The sequence below is a fragment of the Suncus etruscus genome, chromosome 17, assembly GCF_024139225.1.
Source record: "Suncus etruscus isolate mSunEtr1 chromosome 17, mSunEtr1.pri.cur, whole genome shotgun sequence".
Taxonomy (NCBI): domain Eukaryota; kingdom Metazoa; phylum Chordata; class Mammalia; order Eulipotyphla; family Soricidae; genus Suncus; species Suncus etruscus.
In genome coordinates, this window is record NC_064864.1 from 49,200,641 (window position 1) to 49,216,719 (window position 16,079).

A 16,079-nucleotide genomic window follows, 5' to 3' on the forward strand; every position below is an offset into this window, starting at 1 on the left:
ATACCCAATGATGCTCAGGGGTTACTCCTGGCTCTGCACTCAGAAATCGCTCCTGGTTTGGGGGACCATATGTGAAGCTGGGAGATCAATGGTCCATCTTAGGCTAGTGTGGACAAGGCAGACACCTTACCACTCCACGCCACCACTCTGGCCCCAATAATACTCAATGTATTTTTAATGTTCTTTTAATGTACTTATAAGGGTTTCTTTAAAAAAAACTTAACATTTGTGCCATACGCAATGGTGCTTAAAGGTATTCCTTACTCTGCACTTCAGAATTGAACCTAATGGCACTCAACTACTTAGTGTCAGGATTGCACCAGGGGTGCTGCATGCCAAGTGATTGCTCAGTCTGTTAAACTCATCTTTAATCTTGCTTTTTTTTGGGGGGGGGCACACCTGATGACACTCAGGAGTTACTCCTGGCTATGAGCTCAGAAATCGCTCCTGGCATGGAGACCATACAGGATACTGGGGATCAAACCCAGGTTCGTTCTGGATCAGCTGCGTGCAAGGAAAATGCCCTACCTTTGTACTATCGCTCTGGTCCCTCTTTAATCTTACTTTTAATAACTACCTTGAACATAGCTATTTTTGTATGTTGAGGATGACTTATCTCAGAAAGTCACCTATGTGTCATACTCCTGGACTCTCCTAGGTTACACTGATCATTTCCAACAGTGTCTTCCTGTGAACCTGTTCCTGTTTAATGTTTAAGTTATGACATCTTAGACTTTGGTTGTTGTATTTGCTAGTTTTCCCATCTAAGTTTTATTATTTCTTATCTATTTTCTTCACTGTTTTAACTCAATTTTCTTTCCCCCACCCTCGGGATTTCAACTCACAGAGTTGAAATCTCATCTTCAGTACCTCCTCTCACAATTACAGATTTAGCTGTTCCTTGTGGCTTCTAACTTCTTTGTCTGAAGAAGGTTCTGTGAGAAGAAGGCTATGGAAAAGTCCATACTTGTTTTCTTTCTTTCTATAATTTCCTTCTATAAAATGTCTTCTCTATCTTGCTGTCAGTGAAAGTGACATCCTCCTCTGGGATGTTGGTAGCATCTACAATTTTCTATGCTAGTATTCACAACTAACATTTGTGAATATGAAAATGCTAAATATTAGACGAACACAGAGACTTTCAGTTTTCTTTAATTTCTACTTATTAAGGCAAAAATGTTTATCCAGAGCTATCAAAACAAATGAAAAACTAAACAAAGGGTCAGAGGGCTACTACAGTGAGCAAAGGACTAATCTTACAAAGTTTGATCCTGACACCTAATATGGTAACCTGATCACCTCCAGGAGAGATCCCTCAGCACAGAACCAAAAGTAAATCCTGAGCATGTCTAGATATGGTTCAATTCTGCTCCCCATTTTATTTAAACTAAACAAATACTTATCTCCTGAACTCACCAAAGTTAAAATGAATGCCAACACATTAACTGATCAATAGCCATAGCATGCTGCAAAATAGCTATGATTATTTTAGGTATCAAGAGGATGTGTGAAAAACATTAAATCCATTTTTAAGATTGCTTTGGTTTTCTTTTCTGAAATAAGTAGTTTGCTTCTTAAAATTTAGTTCCTGTATTTCCAAATGTATCTGGGTCAGCTAGATCAATGTTTCTCAACCCTCTGGTTTCAATGGTTCCCTGGTCTCATACTGTGACCAGCCATTCACACAATTTTGATTGAATCCAAGTCAGCTACTTGCAAGTCAAACATCCTTACCTCTACGTTATACTCATCCCAGATATCTCAGATTTGTTAAAAATAGAACAAATACTTATCATTTAGGAACTAATGAAGATTTTATGACCAACTACTTTTGGTTATAGATACAGTCATTATTCTAGTATTACAAAAACTGTTTAAGAAGCTATCTCACCTAACAAAGTAAAGAGATTGCTTTTTAAATTTAATTTTATTCAATACACTGGTTGAGAGAAAATAAAACAGAAAGACTCAACAGAGTGAAGTTGAGAGGGACCTTGAATTAAACATAGAGACAGATTTTCCAATTGACTAGGAAAGTGTAGGACTGCTTTTTGGAAACAAAAATTAGGAGAGACAGAGCAATAGTATAGGAGGAAGTGTATGGGGTAATTGGAGGCCTTTGAAATTGTCCTCAAGGAGGGAAGGGAACATCCCCTATACCTCTTATCCAGGGAGAACAGGAGGTATTGGTATGATTGTAGTACTCCACAATAAATAATCCACACAGATATGAAGGATATAGAAGGCAAGGAAACTCACACCAGAGGCTGTTCATCCAAAAGCCAGTTGTTCCACACATACAGCCACAAGCCAAGATGAAAAGCACTCTCCACCCACTTTTTCTGCCTCCTTTTTATTCATCTCCAAAACCAAAACCCCTCTCCTGAAGAAAGGCAGTGGGAACACAGATACAAAGGAAACTATTTCAAAGGCCTCCATTCACCTCACAACTCCCCCTTTTTAAGTCTTAAAAATTAAAAAACATAGAAAATAAGTAATAGGCCCTAAAAAGACTATGTAAAAACTAAACTAAACAAATAACAGCAATTTGTAAAAATGCATCAAAAGGAAAAATGTAAATAAAAAACTTATAGGCCTAAAAACAGGGTGTTCTTATCCAAAAACAAAAGTCAAGGAACCAACTACAGGCTCTGGACAAGATTATTTCACAATTATCAAGGTACATTCTGTAAGGTTCTAAAAAAGTCTTCCTTTGTATACCAGAAGACAAAGCCCGAATTTAGAGATCATGGATCTGGTAGATTATGAAGATTTTATGAAGCCAGCAGAGAGTCACATGGTAATCCATAGTCAGAGATTATAGGAGGAGATGTAAAGGGAGTCCATCTAGCAGGCAAGATGAAGTTCATTTTCAAGTCATAACCAGGATGGCACAAAAGCCTATTTTGAAAGCACAGTTTTGAGTTCATTCCTGGTTGACAGTCAATGCACCCCAAATGTCACTGGGGAGAAACTCAGTATTGATGGTTGCCAGGGATTTTTCCAAGCTCATCTTTCTAGAAAGAATCCATGCAGAAGTTCGTGGTATGTCTGAAAATAAGGTACAAAGTTAGGGAGTTCAGCTGAATTTTGATTGATGGGAGCTTAAGTCAATTTATCAAGACAAGATGTTTCAGGTGGAGAACCTCCCTATTCTAAGAAAAAAAATGGGGTTCCATACTTAATAGATAGAAACTCCTTTCTGTACCAACGATTTTTCCAATTTAATACACCCATGCAAAAATCCTGCCACAAAATATAAAGGAGAACAATTGGGACAATGATAACAAATCAATAAAACCAAGAACCTAGATTTTAACAAAAACACGCTAGAAAACGTTATCAAATGTATCTCGGTTTCAGCTGCCTTTCTTCCCGCCTTTTTCCCTCCCCCCCAGGGAGAGAGATTTTGGTTTTGGAGATGATTAAAGAGGAGGTAGAAAAAGTGGATGGAGAAAGTGTTTCATTTTGGCTTGTGCCTCTACGTGGTGGAGCAACTGGCTTGTAGGTGAACAGCCTCTTGTGTGAGTTTTCTTGCCTGCTATAACCTTCATATCTGTGTGGATTATTTATTGTGGAGTACTACAACCAGACCAACAAACACTGTCCTTCCTGGATAAGAGGTATGGGAGTCCCCTTCCCTCCTTGGGGATAGTGGAACAATCAATCTCTACCTCTTCACTAGGGTACTTATCTTGCACACTGATGACCCAGGTTCAATCCTGGCATCCCAATTGGTCCCCTGAGCCCACAGAAATAATTCCTGAGTGCAGAGCTAGTAGTAACCCCTGAACACTGCCAATTATAGCCCCAAATTTAAAAACCTAGGTGGATTAGTAGAGCACACCCAATTATTCCTTTTGTTTTGTTTTGTTTTTGTTTGTTTGTTTGTTTGTTTGGGGGCCACGCCTGGTGACACTCAGGGGTTACTCCTGGCTATCATTCAGAAATCGCTCTTGGCTCAGGGGACCATATGGGACCTTGGGGATTGAACCTCGGTCCATCCTGGGACAGCTGCATTCAAGGCAGATGCCCTAATTGCTGTGCCACTGCTCCAGCCCCACTTTCCATATTTTATATTTATTTTATTTTTCTTCAAACTAAGATTGCAGAAACAAATTGTATCATCTTTGGTTTTAAAAGCTAGCAATTTAATGGGAATTTCAGATGATCTTCTTGAAAACATATAGTTAATATCAGGTGTGAAGACTATGTAAAAATACAGAGATGGGCTTTATGACATATATGATTCCTTTGGGATAACATTTATGCCATCCATGAGCCCTAAACTCCAAGATTATAATATTGAATTGATAGAGCCAATATTTAGGAAGAAGTCATCATGATCTAGAGCAATAGCTCAGGTGTAAGGCGCTTGCTTTGCACCTTCAACTCTGGTTTTATCCCTAATACTACATATGATCCCTTAAACACTGTGAGAAGTGACCCTGAATAAGCCCTGAACATTTCAGAATGTGCCCCCTCCTCAAGAACAATAAAGTAATAAAGTCATGACAGAAACAAAAGAGATCACTCAAGGTTCCAACATATATTTTGCATACAGGAGTCAGAATTTAACACCACAAAGTCTCCCAAATATTGCTTCAGGAATAACCCCTAAGATCTCTTAGGTGTGGTGTGTTGCCAAAAAGGATAAAAATCACCACTCAACACTATTTAGAAGAAGATCTGGTTGTAGTGGGAATATAGAGTTGCTGTAGTTCAAATTAGAGTATACTAAATCATGGAATCAGAGGAGAATTAAGAATTAACTTAAATGAGAAGAAGTAGATAAAATGGTCTTGGGGGAGAAGTCTAGAATGGTTTTCAGAGAATGTTGTCTGTGTGGTTATATTCCCAGGTGAAAGCAAGAAGCAGGCAGGTACTGGAAATGAAGCCAGTAGTAGTGTTCAAGTCTTTCACATCAGCGTAGACTTTCTTTTAGAGTTTCAGGTGCCATGTCTGTCCAAGGGCTGGACCTTTCTCTTCACTTTGAACAAAAAAATAGCCCTTTGCTGCTCAGAACATTCCAAGTACTCAATCCTCAACCCTAAAAGCCCCTTAAAGTGGCATCAGGGAAAGAAAATGATCCTAACATCCATTCTGAACAAATAGGAAATTGCTTTTTTTAAGGTTTGATCTGAAAGACACACATCTCCCTTCCCATAGGGTACACCCCACACTACTCAATTTATCTGTGTCAGAAACTCCAAGAGCTGAATTGATTGTGCTGTAAATTGAACCTCGGGTTCCATTCTGAGTACTTGAAACGTGACACTCCATCCACTAAGCTCAGCTGCCTGGGTTGTTTTTTCAATTCTAATATGTTGAAATATTTCTGTAGCTCCACCGCTATCTCTGCCTGGGCCAGGAAATGCAGTTTTGATCAAATCTTATAATAATAAGGAAAGATGTTAAAGATTGATGCTTATTGATAATCCAGACTGCCAGAGAGCAAGATATGAAGTAGAATTTAATAACCTGAAAATTGGCTGCAAAAGATTGTGGTCTTATTTCAATTGTCTTTCCCATTACTTGTCTCCAACCCAGGGTGAGTTTTGACGAGGGCCACTCCTGGGACAAATATGGTTTCACTTCAGTTCCTCTCTTTGTTGATGGTGCTCTGGTGGAAGCAGGAGTGGAGACCCAAATCATGACGTGAGTACTTCTTTTGCGGAAGGTGAAAGAAACTGAGAGACCTGAGCCCAAGTATTTATTCCAAAGAACTCTCCACCAAGACTTTCTATCTCTAGGCAAGAGTATTCTCATCTGTAAAATGAGAATGTTGATGGTTGCCTTCATCAATTAAGAAGACCATTGATGAGATTCAAGAAGATAAAACCTAATTGAAAAGTTAAACCTTTAAATGGAATTGAAAACAATCTAACACATTTCCATTTATTGAAGCCCACAGAACCAGAAAATTTAAATCTTTACAGATGTCCTCTCTCTTTTCAAAGTAATTTATAACCTTTTATGAAACAAACCAATCTTCTTATCTCACAAAAATGTTGAGAAAGTGCAAGATAATTATCTTAAACCCCCTTCTTTATTTAAATTGTCCAAATTTCCAGTGGATCTCTATGTCTGTATCTTTTAAACATAGAACATTCATCTTTGAGCATCTGTTCTGTAGTAGCACTAGGTTGGATCCCAGAGTTTATGGCTATAAATTGAAAATCATGATTGTCAAATGTGTAAGTAGTCACAACAGTTTTTCTAACTGGTATATTTCACTAGAACTTGACATATTTAGATGTGAACTTGTGTTATCAGCTGCACTCTCTGAATAGTTTTATTGTGAGATGTGAGCAAAATTTTCCATTAAATTTGTTACTCAAGAAAGAAGACTACAACTAGCATTTTGAATAGTCTCTTCAGTTTCCACAAATGCATTCAAAACAAAATTATCTCACCATGCAAATTTCTAATTAAAGTTCTTATTATTTATAAAAATCAGATTAATTTCTAAATTGTCAAATTACTTTATTAAGACTTAACGAATATTGTAGGCAAAATTTGCTATAAAAATCATAGACCATATTTAATATCATTACTGCGTAGAGTCAAGATATATCTAAAGCATCATCTAGTGAAGATGTGGCTGATGATATTATGTCATAAGTGCAAGTTCTAGATGTTCAAAGTCAATATTGTGTTGTAAATTTTATCTTTAAAATAAAAATAGCTTGGGATATGTATATGTCTATATAAAGTTATAGTTTTAAGTATTTGAAATATAGGTATATGCACAAATATATTTACTTGTATGCATGTATATAGCAAAAGATACACTAAGATATATACATAGTCAGATAAGAATCTTAAGCATTGAGTGTCCTAAAAAATAGAAGCAAAATACCAATTTTGATGGCATCTACTATGTCAGATGAACAAATAAGAAACCCTTAGTTTCATGACATGTGTATATTCATATATAAAATTAATATAATATACTTATGACTCTACCATGCTTTTCATAATATTTTCTCAAGGATTAATGCTTTTTATAAATTTCAGAAAGTGAATGGATACCTAGGAATATTAACATTTGATTACATGAATATTTCTGACTATGATTTGACTTTTCCAGATTTTATCTGACATCCTTGACTTAATTATTAGATATGACCAAAATTTTCCACTTTTCTAGGATTTCCTCTAATATGGCCATCAAAAAATGAATTTTAAATTACATCAAGCAAATACAAGTTTATGTAGGATTTGCAGTCAAATACATATGATTCTAAAGTCAAACTTTTATTGTTTTGATTTCAAAGAGATGTATTAGTCCTTACTTTATAGGGTGTGCTTGAGGAACAGGACCACTCCCAATAGAGTTCAAGATGCACAGTCATTAGTACTTGAAACTGTGACACATGGAAGTCACCAAAATTACATCTAGTGGTGCAGGGAATGATGGGAGGTGATAACTGTCCCAGGAATTGAACTCAGAGAACCTTGTCCACACTCTGCATGTTCTCTATAACTCTGTGCTTGACCCAATGGTTCATTTTATTTAACCTTTTATTCATCTTATAATGAGATTTAGTCTATAGTTTTCCTTTCTAAGGCTCATTTGCATGCACAGCATGCTTCTCTAGACCATCTCTTTGAACACCACACCACATGTATACTGATCTCTACATAGTCTAGTATCCCTGGTCAGTTTAAGACCACCACACCACATGTATACTGATCTCTACATAGTCTAGTATCCCTGGTCAGTTTAAGACCACTGTTTAAATTCTGTGTTCACCTAATCATAAATGGTTTTCCTTTTCTCAGCTTCTCATATAATTTAGCTGGCCACATGGATGTGAGGGAACTTGACCTTGGGACTAAGACATTTACTGAAGAGATGAAATAGTGTACCTCTTTTCCTTTCCTCTCCAGTAATACTCCTCAAGCCATGGAAAAATGTTTATCCTCTTTCAACTTTTCTTCTTCAGTTACTTTAAATGTGAGTAAATAGAAGAAAAGGAACTAGATTAGCACATAATTTTCTTGAATAGATTTGAGACTGAGAGGTATATTTTTTTTCATGACACTGAGTTTTGGAGGCAGTCATCCAACCAAGAATAAGCAATTCGGGCTATCTGTTTTTTAACATTTTAGTAACTATAGAGCATGTATAGTAAAAAAAAAAGTCTTGTCAGTCTTTTCAGACAAAACAATGAGTCCCTAGAAGGAAAGCCAAGAGGCAATTTATTTTTCTATTCTGCTCAAAGACTTGAAAAGGACTTTAAAACCAAGTGACCCACTAGTCTGATACATGTTTGTTTCTCTTCTGGAATAGCAATGGAAAGACTCAAGGCAGAAATATTAGACTAAGTATATTTATAATAGGAACTGTGAGGACAGGAAATATTGGGGAAAAGTATGTTTCAGTTAAGTAAAATCTAATAGTGAAACAAACCATTTGAATTCAGTGTTAGGGTCCTCCTTGATTCATATTTATAGTTCAACTGTCCTTAGGGTCAAAGAAGGATTTCATACTTCATCCAAAGGCTTTAGGTATTGTCAAATCCATTTATAACATTTAAATCTCTATCAGTGATTGATGGTAATGTGTCAATTAGCCTGGAACCCCCTCAGATATGTGATCAACTATTCGGGTGATTCTGTGAGGGTGCTTGTTTCTAGTATATTTTATATCTTTGGGGTCATTTTAAAGAAATCAATACTACTAAGAAGCTCACAGGTCTTTGTGTGTGATTGTACACTATTTATTAAGGGCCCCACCTTAGGTTAGCAGGACATGAGCTGAGGGAAATACAAACCTACCTTATAAAGAAGGTGACATTTGAGGTGGTCTGAAATATCAAGAGCATCTCATTAATGGAAAACCAATGTGTATGTTTAGAATATACATTTGAATATCAAATGTGTTAAGTAGTTTTATTGACTGCTATAAATTCAGTGCCTAAAGGAGAGATTGGTATAACTGTCATTCCATTTTCTCCTAGTAGAATTTGATAGTCTATGTACATTAAATGAACTGAGTGATTGAATGAATTTCCAAATAAATATTAGGGTCTCTGTTAATGTTACCACTGTTGCAAACATAGCAATTTTTAGGATTCCCATGGATATAGCCCTTGCTATAGTTGATTATAGACCCTCAGATATTCTGAAATACTTGTATCAGAATCTAATAGTTGAGGTTATAGAAGGTACAGGGGGTAGATAGGGTCAGAGTCATGTGTGTCTATGCATAACTGATTTAGGGGGATTAAGAAACAAGCTCGAGAAATTATGGAACGACATATAGGTATAAAGGAACACCTCAATAATTAAGACTTCCTAGGAATTATTTCTGATTTCTTTTTTTTTATTTTGGATTTTGGATCATACCAAGCAGCGCTCACGGGTTACTGCTCCTGGCTCTACACTCAGAAATCGCTCCTAGGGGCCGGGCGGTGGCGCTGGAGGTAAGGTGCCTGCCTTGCCTGCGCTAGCCTAGGACGGACCGCGGTTCGATCCCCCGGCGTCCCATATGTTCCCCCAAGAAGCCAGGAGCAACTTCTGAGCGCATAGCCAGGAGTAACCCCTGAGCGTCACAGGGTGTGGCCCAAAAACCAAAAAAAAAAAAAAAAAAAAAAAAAAGAAATCGCTCCTAGCAGGCTGGGGACCATATGGGATGCCGGGATTCAAACCACCATCCTTCTGCATGCAAGGCAAACACCCTGTCTCCATGCTATCTCTCCAGCCTCATTTCTGATTTCTTTTATTACAGCCAAGAGCCTTCCCAGAAGGCCAGAGCTCAGCAAAGATGGAGTCTTTCTGTCTTGTAGCTTTGTAGGAGAATTTGTGTGGGAGAGGGAGTTCCCAGCTAGCTGGCATGGGCTTTGCATAGTTTTACTGTTTTTTTTTCTACTGTCTTTTCAAATGTTATTATTTCAACATCTCCCTGGTAACTGTGACAGGAACCATCTAGTCTAGCCTAATTCACAGTGAAATGTGACCATTCTTATTTTTTAAAGCTGAGGACTGGTCTGGGTGATTGGCAAGTTGGAGGGCCTCTTGTCTTCTCAGTTAGTTGCTCTGCACTGACATGCCTGTGGCTGTTAGAGAACTTGGGTGTTTGTTCCTGTGTTTCTTGAAAGGTTTGCCCTCCAATTAGTGCTTTAAGGAGAGCTATTTCTTGCTGTGCTCAAATGTGGAATCAAGTGGGGAAAAAACATTGTTTTCCTCAAAGAGACATTTGAAATTCTTTCTTGATAGAAAATGTTTGAACTACTTTGCTACTATTTAGCTAATCTTTTACAGGGGCAGGGAGACAGGAGAACCTTAAAAAATCCCAGAGGTAAATGCACAGAATATATGGAGAGCAGCTAGTTGTGACCAGAAGTTAGGAATAACCAGCTGTGTCTGTTCAGCACTTTCCCTTGGTCTCAAATATCTCATAAGCACTTTCTTCAACTTGATTTTACTGAAATCTTCCAGCAACTGTGCAGGGTAGATCTGATTATTATCATTGGACAGATGAGAACACAGACCCAAAGAAACTAAGTACTCAACTCACATCATTAGTAAGAATCAAAAAATACTGAGTCTAAGGAATGTTTATTTCAAATGTCATTCTTCATTGCTCAAAATTGAAGAAAGGAATCCAGTTTTCCAAGGTTTCTCTCAATAAAGTTCCATGGGGAAGAGTGGAAAGATGTTAGTAGTTAGTGTTCATAGTAGCCTATCATGAAAATAGTCTAGTCACCACAAACTCTATATACAATTTAATTTGCATCATTATGTTGTGCAGATGTTATCTATAAAAAGGTATAAGAAGGAAAAGAACTAAAGGAGAGATAAATGATAAAGTCTGAAGCAACTTTTAGTTATGATTGAATATCAAATGTGTGGCAGAAGCTAGAATTCTAGTAAAGGCTTTTCTGTTTGAGAGGAAGAAGAGAAGATATACAAGGTAGGAAGAAGTGAGGACATTAGAATCGTGCCCAGCCTGAAGAGGTAAGAGAGAAATCAAAGGGTGAGAGATCAGGGGGTTTAGAGATACTTTTATTAATTTGATGAGGGGGAGTTGCTTTTCTGACTCCTTGTATCATTTTGCTTCTACTTGGCAAATATCTTTGATTTGTTGTTGCACCAGCAGAATGAATAGCTAAAGTGAAGGGAAGACATTACATCTTTCCCAGAAAAGTAAGCAATATCCAAAGTTACAAAGGTTTACATAAAGAGAAAAGAAGGCATTTCTTCTAAAGAGACTGTGGCCACAGGCATAGCAGGGAGCATGCTCTATAATATGGTCCAAACACAACTTGGGCATCCAGACCAAACTTAAATGTTTTGTTTAGCCTCAAGTTACTGCATCTGATAAAGTGGTAGGAAATGAACCAGTGCTATTTCCATTGATCTGTTTTTCAATTGTCTGTTGTTTGCTGAAGAGTCTGGTTTTACTTTGCCCAGAGTAAGTCATTCGAGTAATTTGCAAATCCAGTGGAAGTCCCAAGTCATTGCCTCTCAGGGTACATACTTGATTTTCATCCTCTTGTTTCTATCAAGAAATTCATACTGTGTGAACATTTGGGCAATTTTGGGGTAAATTGGAGGCTGGTAGCCATCTGAAAACAATAAGCCCATTTTGACCAGTGGGTTGTCATGTGTGAGGGAAGCTCAGTGGTTGGTGGAGGCCTTTGGGTTAGGAATTCCACTCTCAAGGACGGTGCTTCACCTGTCACTTCCACCCAAGTGAACTTACAGCCAGAGTCTGAGCTCTAGATTCCTCAAAGGATATGAAAATGAAGTCAAGTGCTCGCTTCAGCAGCACATATACTAAAATTGGAACGATACAGAGAAGATTAGCATGGCCCCTGCGCAAGGATGACACGCAAATTCGTGAAGCGTTCCATATTTAAAAAAAAAAAAGAAAATGAAGTCAAGAATTTGTAGTCTTAACAAGGCCTCTTGCAGGGAAGAACTTTGGTGAAGTAGAATAGTGCCTGCAAAATTTCTGTATGGATTTTAGATTTTGCTGAACACAAAGTCTTTTTTGCAACCTCTAGATTCTCCTGATTTAGTGCAAAAGCAGAGGTAGGCTGTATATGTGTATGCATTCCAATGAAAGGTTACTTATGAGCACTGAAGTTTAAGTTAGTACAAATTTTCACATCTGAAATTATGAAAAAACACTTTTTTCGCATCAAAGTTTCAGAACTGGTTAGTAGGCTTGATTCACTTTATGGCCAGTAACTTGCTCACTCCAAGAGTGTTCATGGAGATTTTGTAACCCACTGTGATCCTTTTCCAATTTCATTTCCTTTTTTACACTTTCATTTTCAACTTTAGAAAATTAATTTTGGGGGCCAGTGAAGTGGCGCTAGAGGTAAGGTATCTGCCTTGCAAGCGCTAGCCAAGGAAGGACCGCGGTTAGATCCCCCAGCATTCCATATGGTTCCCCCAAGCCAGGGGTGATTTCTGAGCGCTTAACCAGGCGTATCCCCTGAGCATCAAACGGGTGTGGCCCCCCAAAAAAAAACAAAAAGAAAAAAGGAAACTAATTTTGTGTGTCCATTTAAAATTGTTATATTATTGGTTTACAATATTATGAATAATGATCTCTCCTAGACAACATCCCAACACCATACCCATCACCAGTGTATCTTTGTGCCTACCCCAGGATCCCATTCAGATTTCTAAGATTCCACAATCTCCTCCATCCCCATAAAACCCCTTTCCAATTGTACTTCCTTATCAAGTGTTCAATAAACAAATCATTTTAAAGAGCTTCAGAGTTGCCTCTTTTCTTATCTATCTAAACCACAGTCAATCATTTCCTCTTTATGGAAGCCCTACACAGTTCTCCTCATGCCATCTTATTTACTTTCATTGAGTTCCTGTCTGATGCTCTTCTGTGTTGGCTTAGAGATGCTTTGGTTTCTACATTTCTAATGGAGCAAAACAGCACATATGCAGAAACATCTGGCAGTGAAAATGCAAATGCCCACAATAAAGCCAATACCAACACCCCTACTGCAGATGCCTGCTTTCAGAAGCTTGCTGGTTCTTGCCCTTCTCACCTGATGCTCATATGTCTGTCCTGGCCACCTTCATGTACTGTATTTAAGTTGCTCTTTGCCTCCTGTCAAATTTTGAATCTGTATTTTCAACAGATTCAATTTCATATCCAGCTTGTTTCCATATGGTTCTTTTTGAAAGTTTTTAAAATAGAGTAAATTGCTGAAAGCAAATCCACATGAACCAGAAATCTAGAATTAAAAAAAATTCAGGGCATCCTGTGTAGCTTTTCATAGTCTTGCTTATTTTCTCCCCATTCTATCCTTTTTGTCTTTATTCCTTCCTTCACCTCTGCTCACCCATATGCACCCTCTTCACCCTTTTCTTGCTTACTCTCCCCTCCTCTTCCTTCCTTCCACTGCCCTCAGTTATTGTGATGGGACAATGATGGAAGATCATGGTAATTTTTGCACATTTGGTTGTCATGCTTGTGGGGTTTGTATATCTGGTTTTGGTCTTCATGCACTTGCCTGCTGTGTTGGCTGGATGCCACATACTTCTTAGTTGCAGTGCTTTTACACATGCTCAGCAAAAGTCACTCCTTCAGTGGTGGTGTTTTAGGACATTCTAGATGTAGTGTTTACTAAGATCACACTCCAGGCTGTGAGGTTGCACATTTTTAACTTTCAATGATTAGTGTGGGTTGTACATGTTAGTTGTGCATGCACACACACACACACACACACACTCTTTTCTGTGGCCATCGAGAGATTAAATATGGTTGTGTGCTGGGGATTCCAATCAGCAGAGCTCACCACACTGCATGTGAGTGACACTGAAAATCAAGCTTGTCTCTTTATTATTAAAAGGCAGGTGTTTTTGCTGTTGAGTCAACCACATTGCTATTGCTCACATTCAGGCCCTTTTTTTCACTCCCTACACAGATCAATGATAGCTACAAATATGATATATATATATATATATATATATATATAAACTTATGGCACTTTTGTTGATATAATTGTATACATTTAACTATCCAGAAAATATTTGTAGTTTTTCTCTTTGTGTCTTTAAAGTGTGTAATATATCGAGAGGATATTTTTATCTGCTTCTGTCACTCAATATTCTGGGGGATAGCTACAAATATTATATATATATATATATATATATATAAACTTATGGCACTTTTGTTGATATAATTGTATACATTTAACTATCCAGAAAATATTTGTAGTTTTTCTCTTTGTGTCTTTAAAGTGTGTAATATATCGAGAGGATATTTTTATCTGCTTCTGTCACTCAATATTCTGGGGGACATAAATATCTGGATAAGATACTTCAGAACATTTTAATTGTAGTTTAGGTAAGAGCATTATATTACTATAAAGTACATGGCATTGATATGCTGTTACTGCACCACTTATTACCAAAGTGCCCACAATCTTCCAACTCTGTTACTCTGTCACCTCTAGCTCAGTCATCATTCCTCCTTTTCCTCACTCGCAGTACTTTGTAATATTCTATCATAGCATGAATAAGTATAATTTATTTCTCTAAATATCTTGTCAGTAAACATTTAGGTTGCTTTTTGCTTTGAACTAACAATCTTCTCTATCTTAATACATACCATATCTTAATATAAGTGCATAAACAGAAGTTCTCTGAGTTCTTGAAAATCTAAAATTAGAATTGCTGAGTCAGAGTTTTGGCATTTTCAGTTTTCTGATGTGTTTATATTACGTTAATCTGTGTAGTTTGTGTGAGATCTTTGTCTGCCTAAAAGGTTCATCATCTTTTCAACTGTATTTAGGCATTATCCCTAGCTTTGGACACAGTGATTTGTAATGATGCTTATCACATATATTATGGGTGAATAATACTATTGGATTAGATTTCAAGCTGTTATGGAGAAGAGCTTGATTTTCTCTCTTGGTGCAGGATTTGACATAAAGTAGGAGTCTGAATGTATGCTCTAAAGACAAAAGAAAATGAGTTACCTTTCCTCACTTAAAAGTCTCAGTTGTGTGTATCTTAATTCTCTTCTTGAACTTATTATTCTCCATCTTATTTTGATTTCTTCAGATAGTTAAATTCCTGGATCACTTCCCCAAGCATATAGACTGCAGTTTCTAACCTATTGTAAAGGACTTTCAGATACATTGAAGGAACTTATTAAGTTTTAAGAAAGACTCCCAGTTGATTGGATATAGAAATGATTTCTTTAAGTTCTTTATAAAAGTCAGCCTGCTTTCTTTTTCCTTTTTAGTTCCATTGCCTTTTGGTCTCTTTCTCTATATCCTCTCTACCTGCCTCCTCTCAGGTATTTTATTTCAATCCTTTTAATCCCTGCCTCTTTCCACCATCTCACAGATCATTGTGTCATGTAACTAATACAAGCTCTGCTTGCAGGTTCCTTGCTGTTGATCCCCTGCCTATTTCTATTAAGGTCTAGTTCATGTCTCACTTTCACTTAATGCAATTCCCCTGTAGCTGCTGACCTGCTTTACTGCTAATCCCATCTACACCCTAATGGGAAAACAATCAGGTGGCGTGGATGCACACCAATAGCCAAGGATGTGGCCTGAATTTTCAGAATCTGACAACTCTTGTTGGTTAATGGCTGGCCTTCCCAGAACAATGCTTTTTGGGCTTTAAAATTGGTCCTCAGCAGTTTCCTCCATGAAGTCAGAAAGAAGGGTAGATGGAAGCAGTGAGAAAGAAGACACGCGAGGAGCCCATGTCTTTCTGAGTGCAATGAACTCTCTAGGAACATTTGAAAAAGGAGTCAGGCACTATGTGTCAATTTGCTTTTACAATAACTTTTATTATTTCTTTATTTAATATGCACTGCTACAAAGCATGCACAATTCTGAGAGTTCTGGGAGTTGAGCTAGAGCATACACACACAGGATAGTCAAGTTCTCTGCTGCTGGGAAATTTATGTTTTAAAATCAATTCAATCCCCTTACTAGAAAAGAAAGGCCAGTTTTGTATAGCTTATTTCATCTCTAGTATTCATAGAATCAGTTCTGCAATTCAATTATGAGCTTTTAATGAGTCAGTGATGTTTTAATTGTGATTGTGGTGTGTGTAAGTTTGAGAGA

At 37.4% G+C, this 16,079-nt stretch overlaps 1 protein-coding gene and 1 non-coding gene across 2 annotated transcripts in view; both read left to right on the top strand.

The window, feature by feature from the left end:
• Positions 1–16,079, top strand: part of SORCS3 (sortilin related VPS10 domain containing receptor 3) — a 721,132-nt gene that overhangs the window by 601,932 nt on the left and 103,121 nt on the right. Inside the window, exon 14 of the mRNA XM_049790799.1 lies at positions 5,551–5,658. Within this exon, the coding sequence (XP_049646756.1) occupies positions 5,551–5,658 (108 nt within the window). The remainder of the gene's footprint in view (positions 1–5,550; positions 5,659–16,079) is intronic.
• On the top strand, positions 11,767–11,873 carry LOC125995265 (U6 spliceosomal RNA). Its single transcript, XR_007490814.1, has one exon. It is a non-coding gene; the product is annotated as a U6 spliceosomal RNA (small nuclear RNA).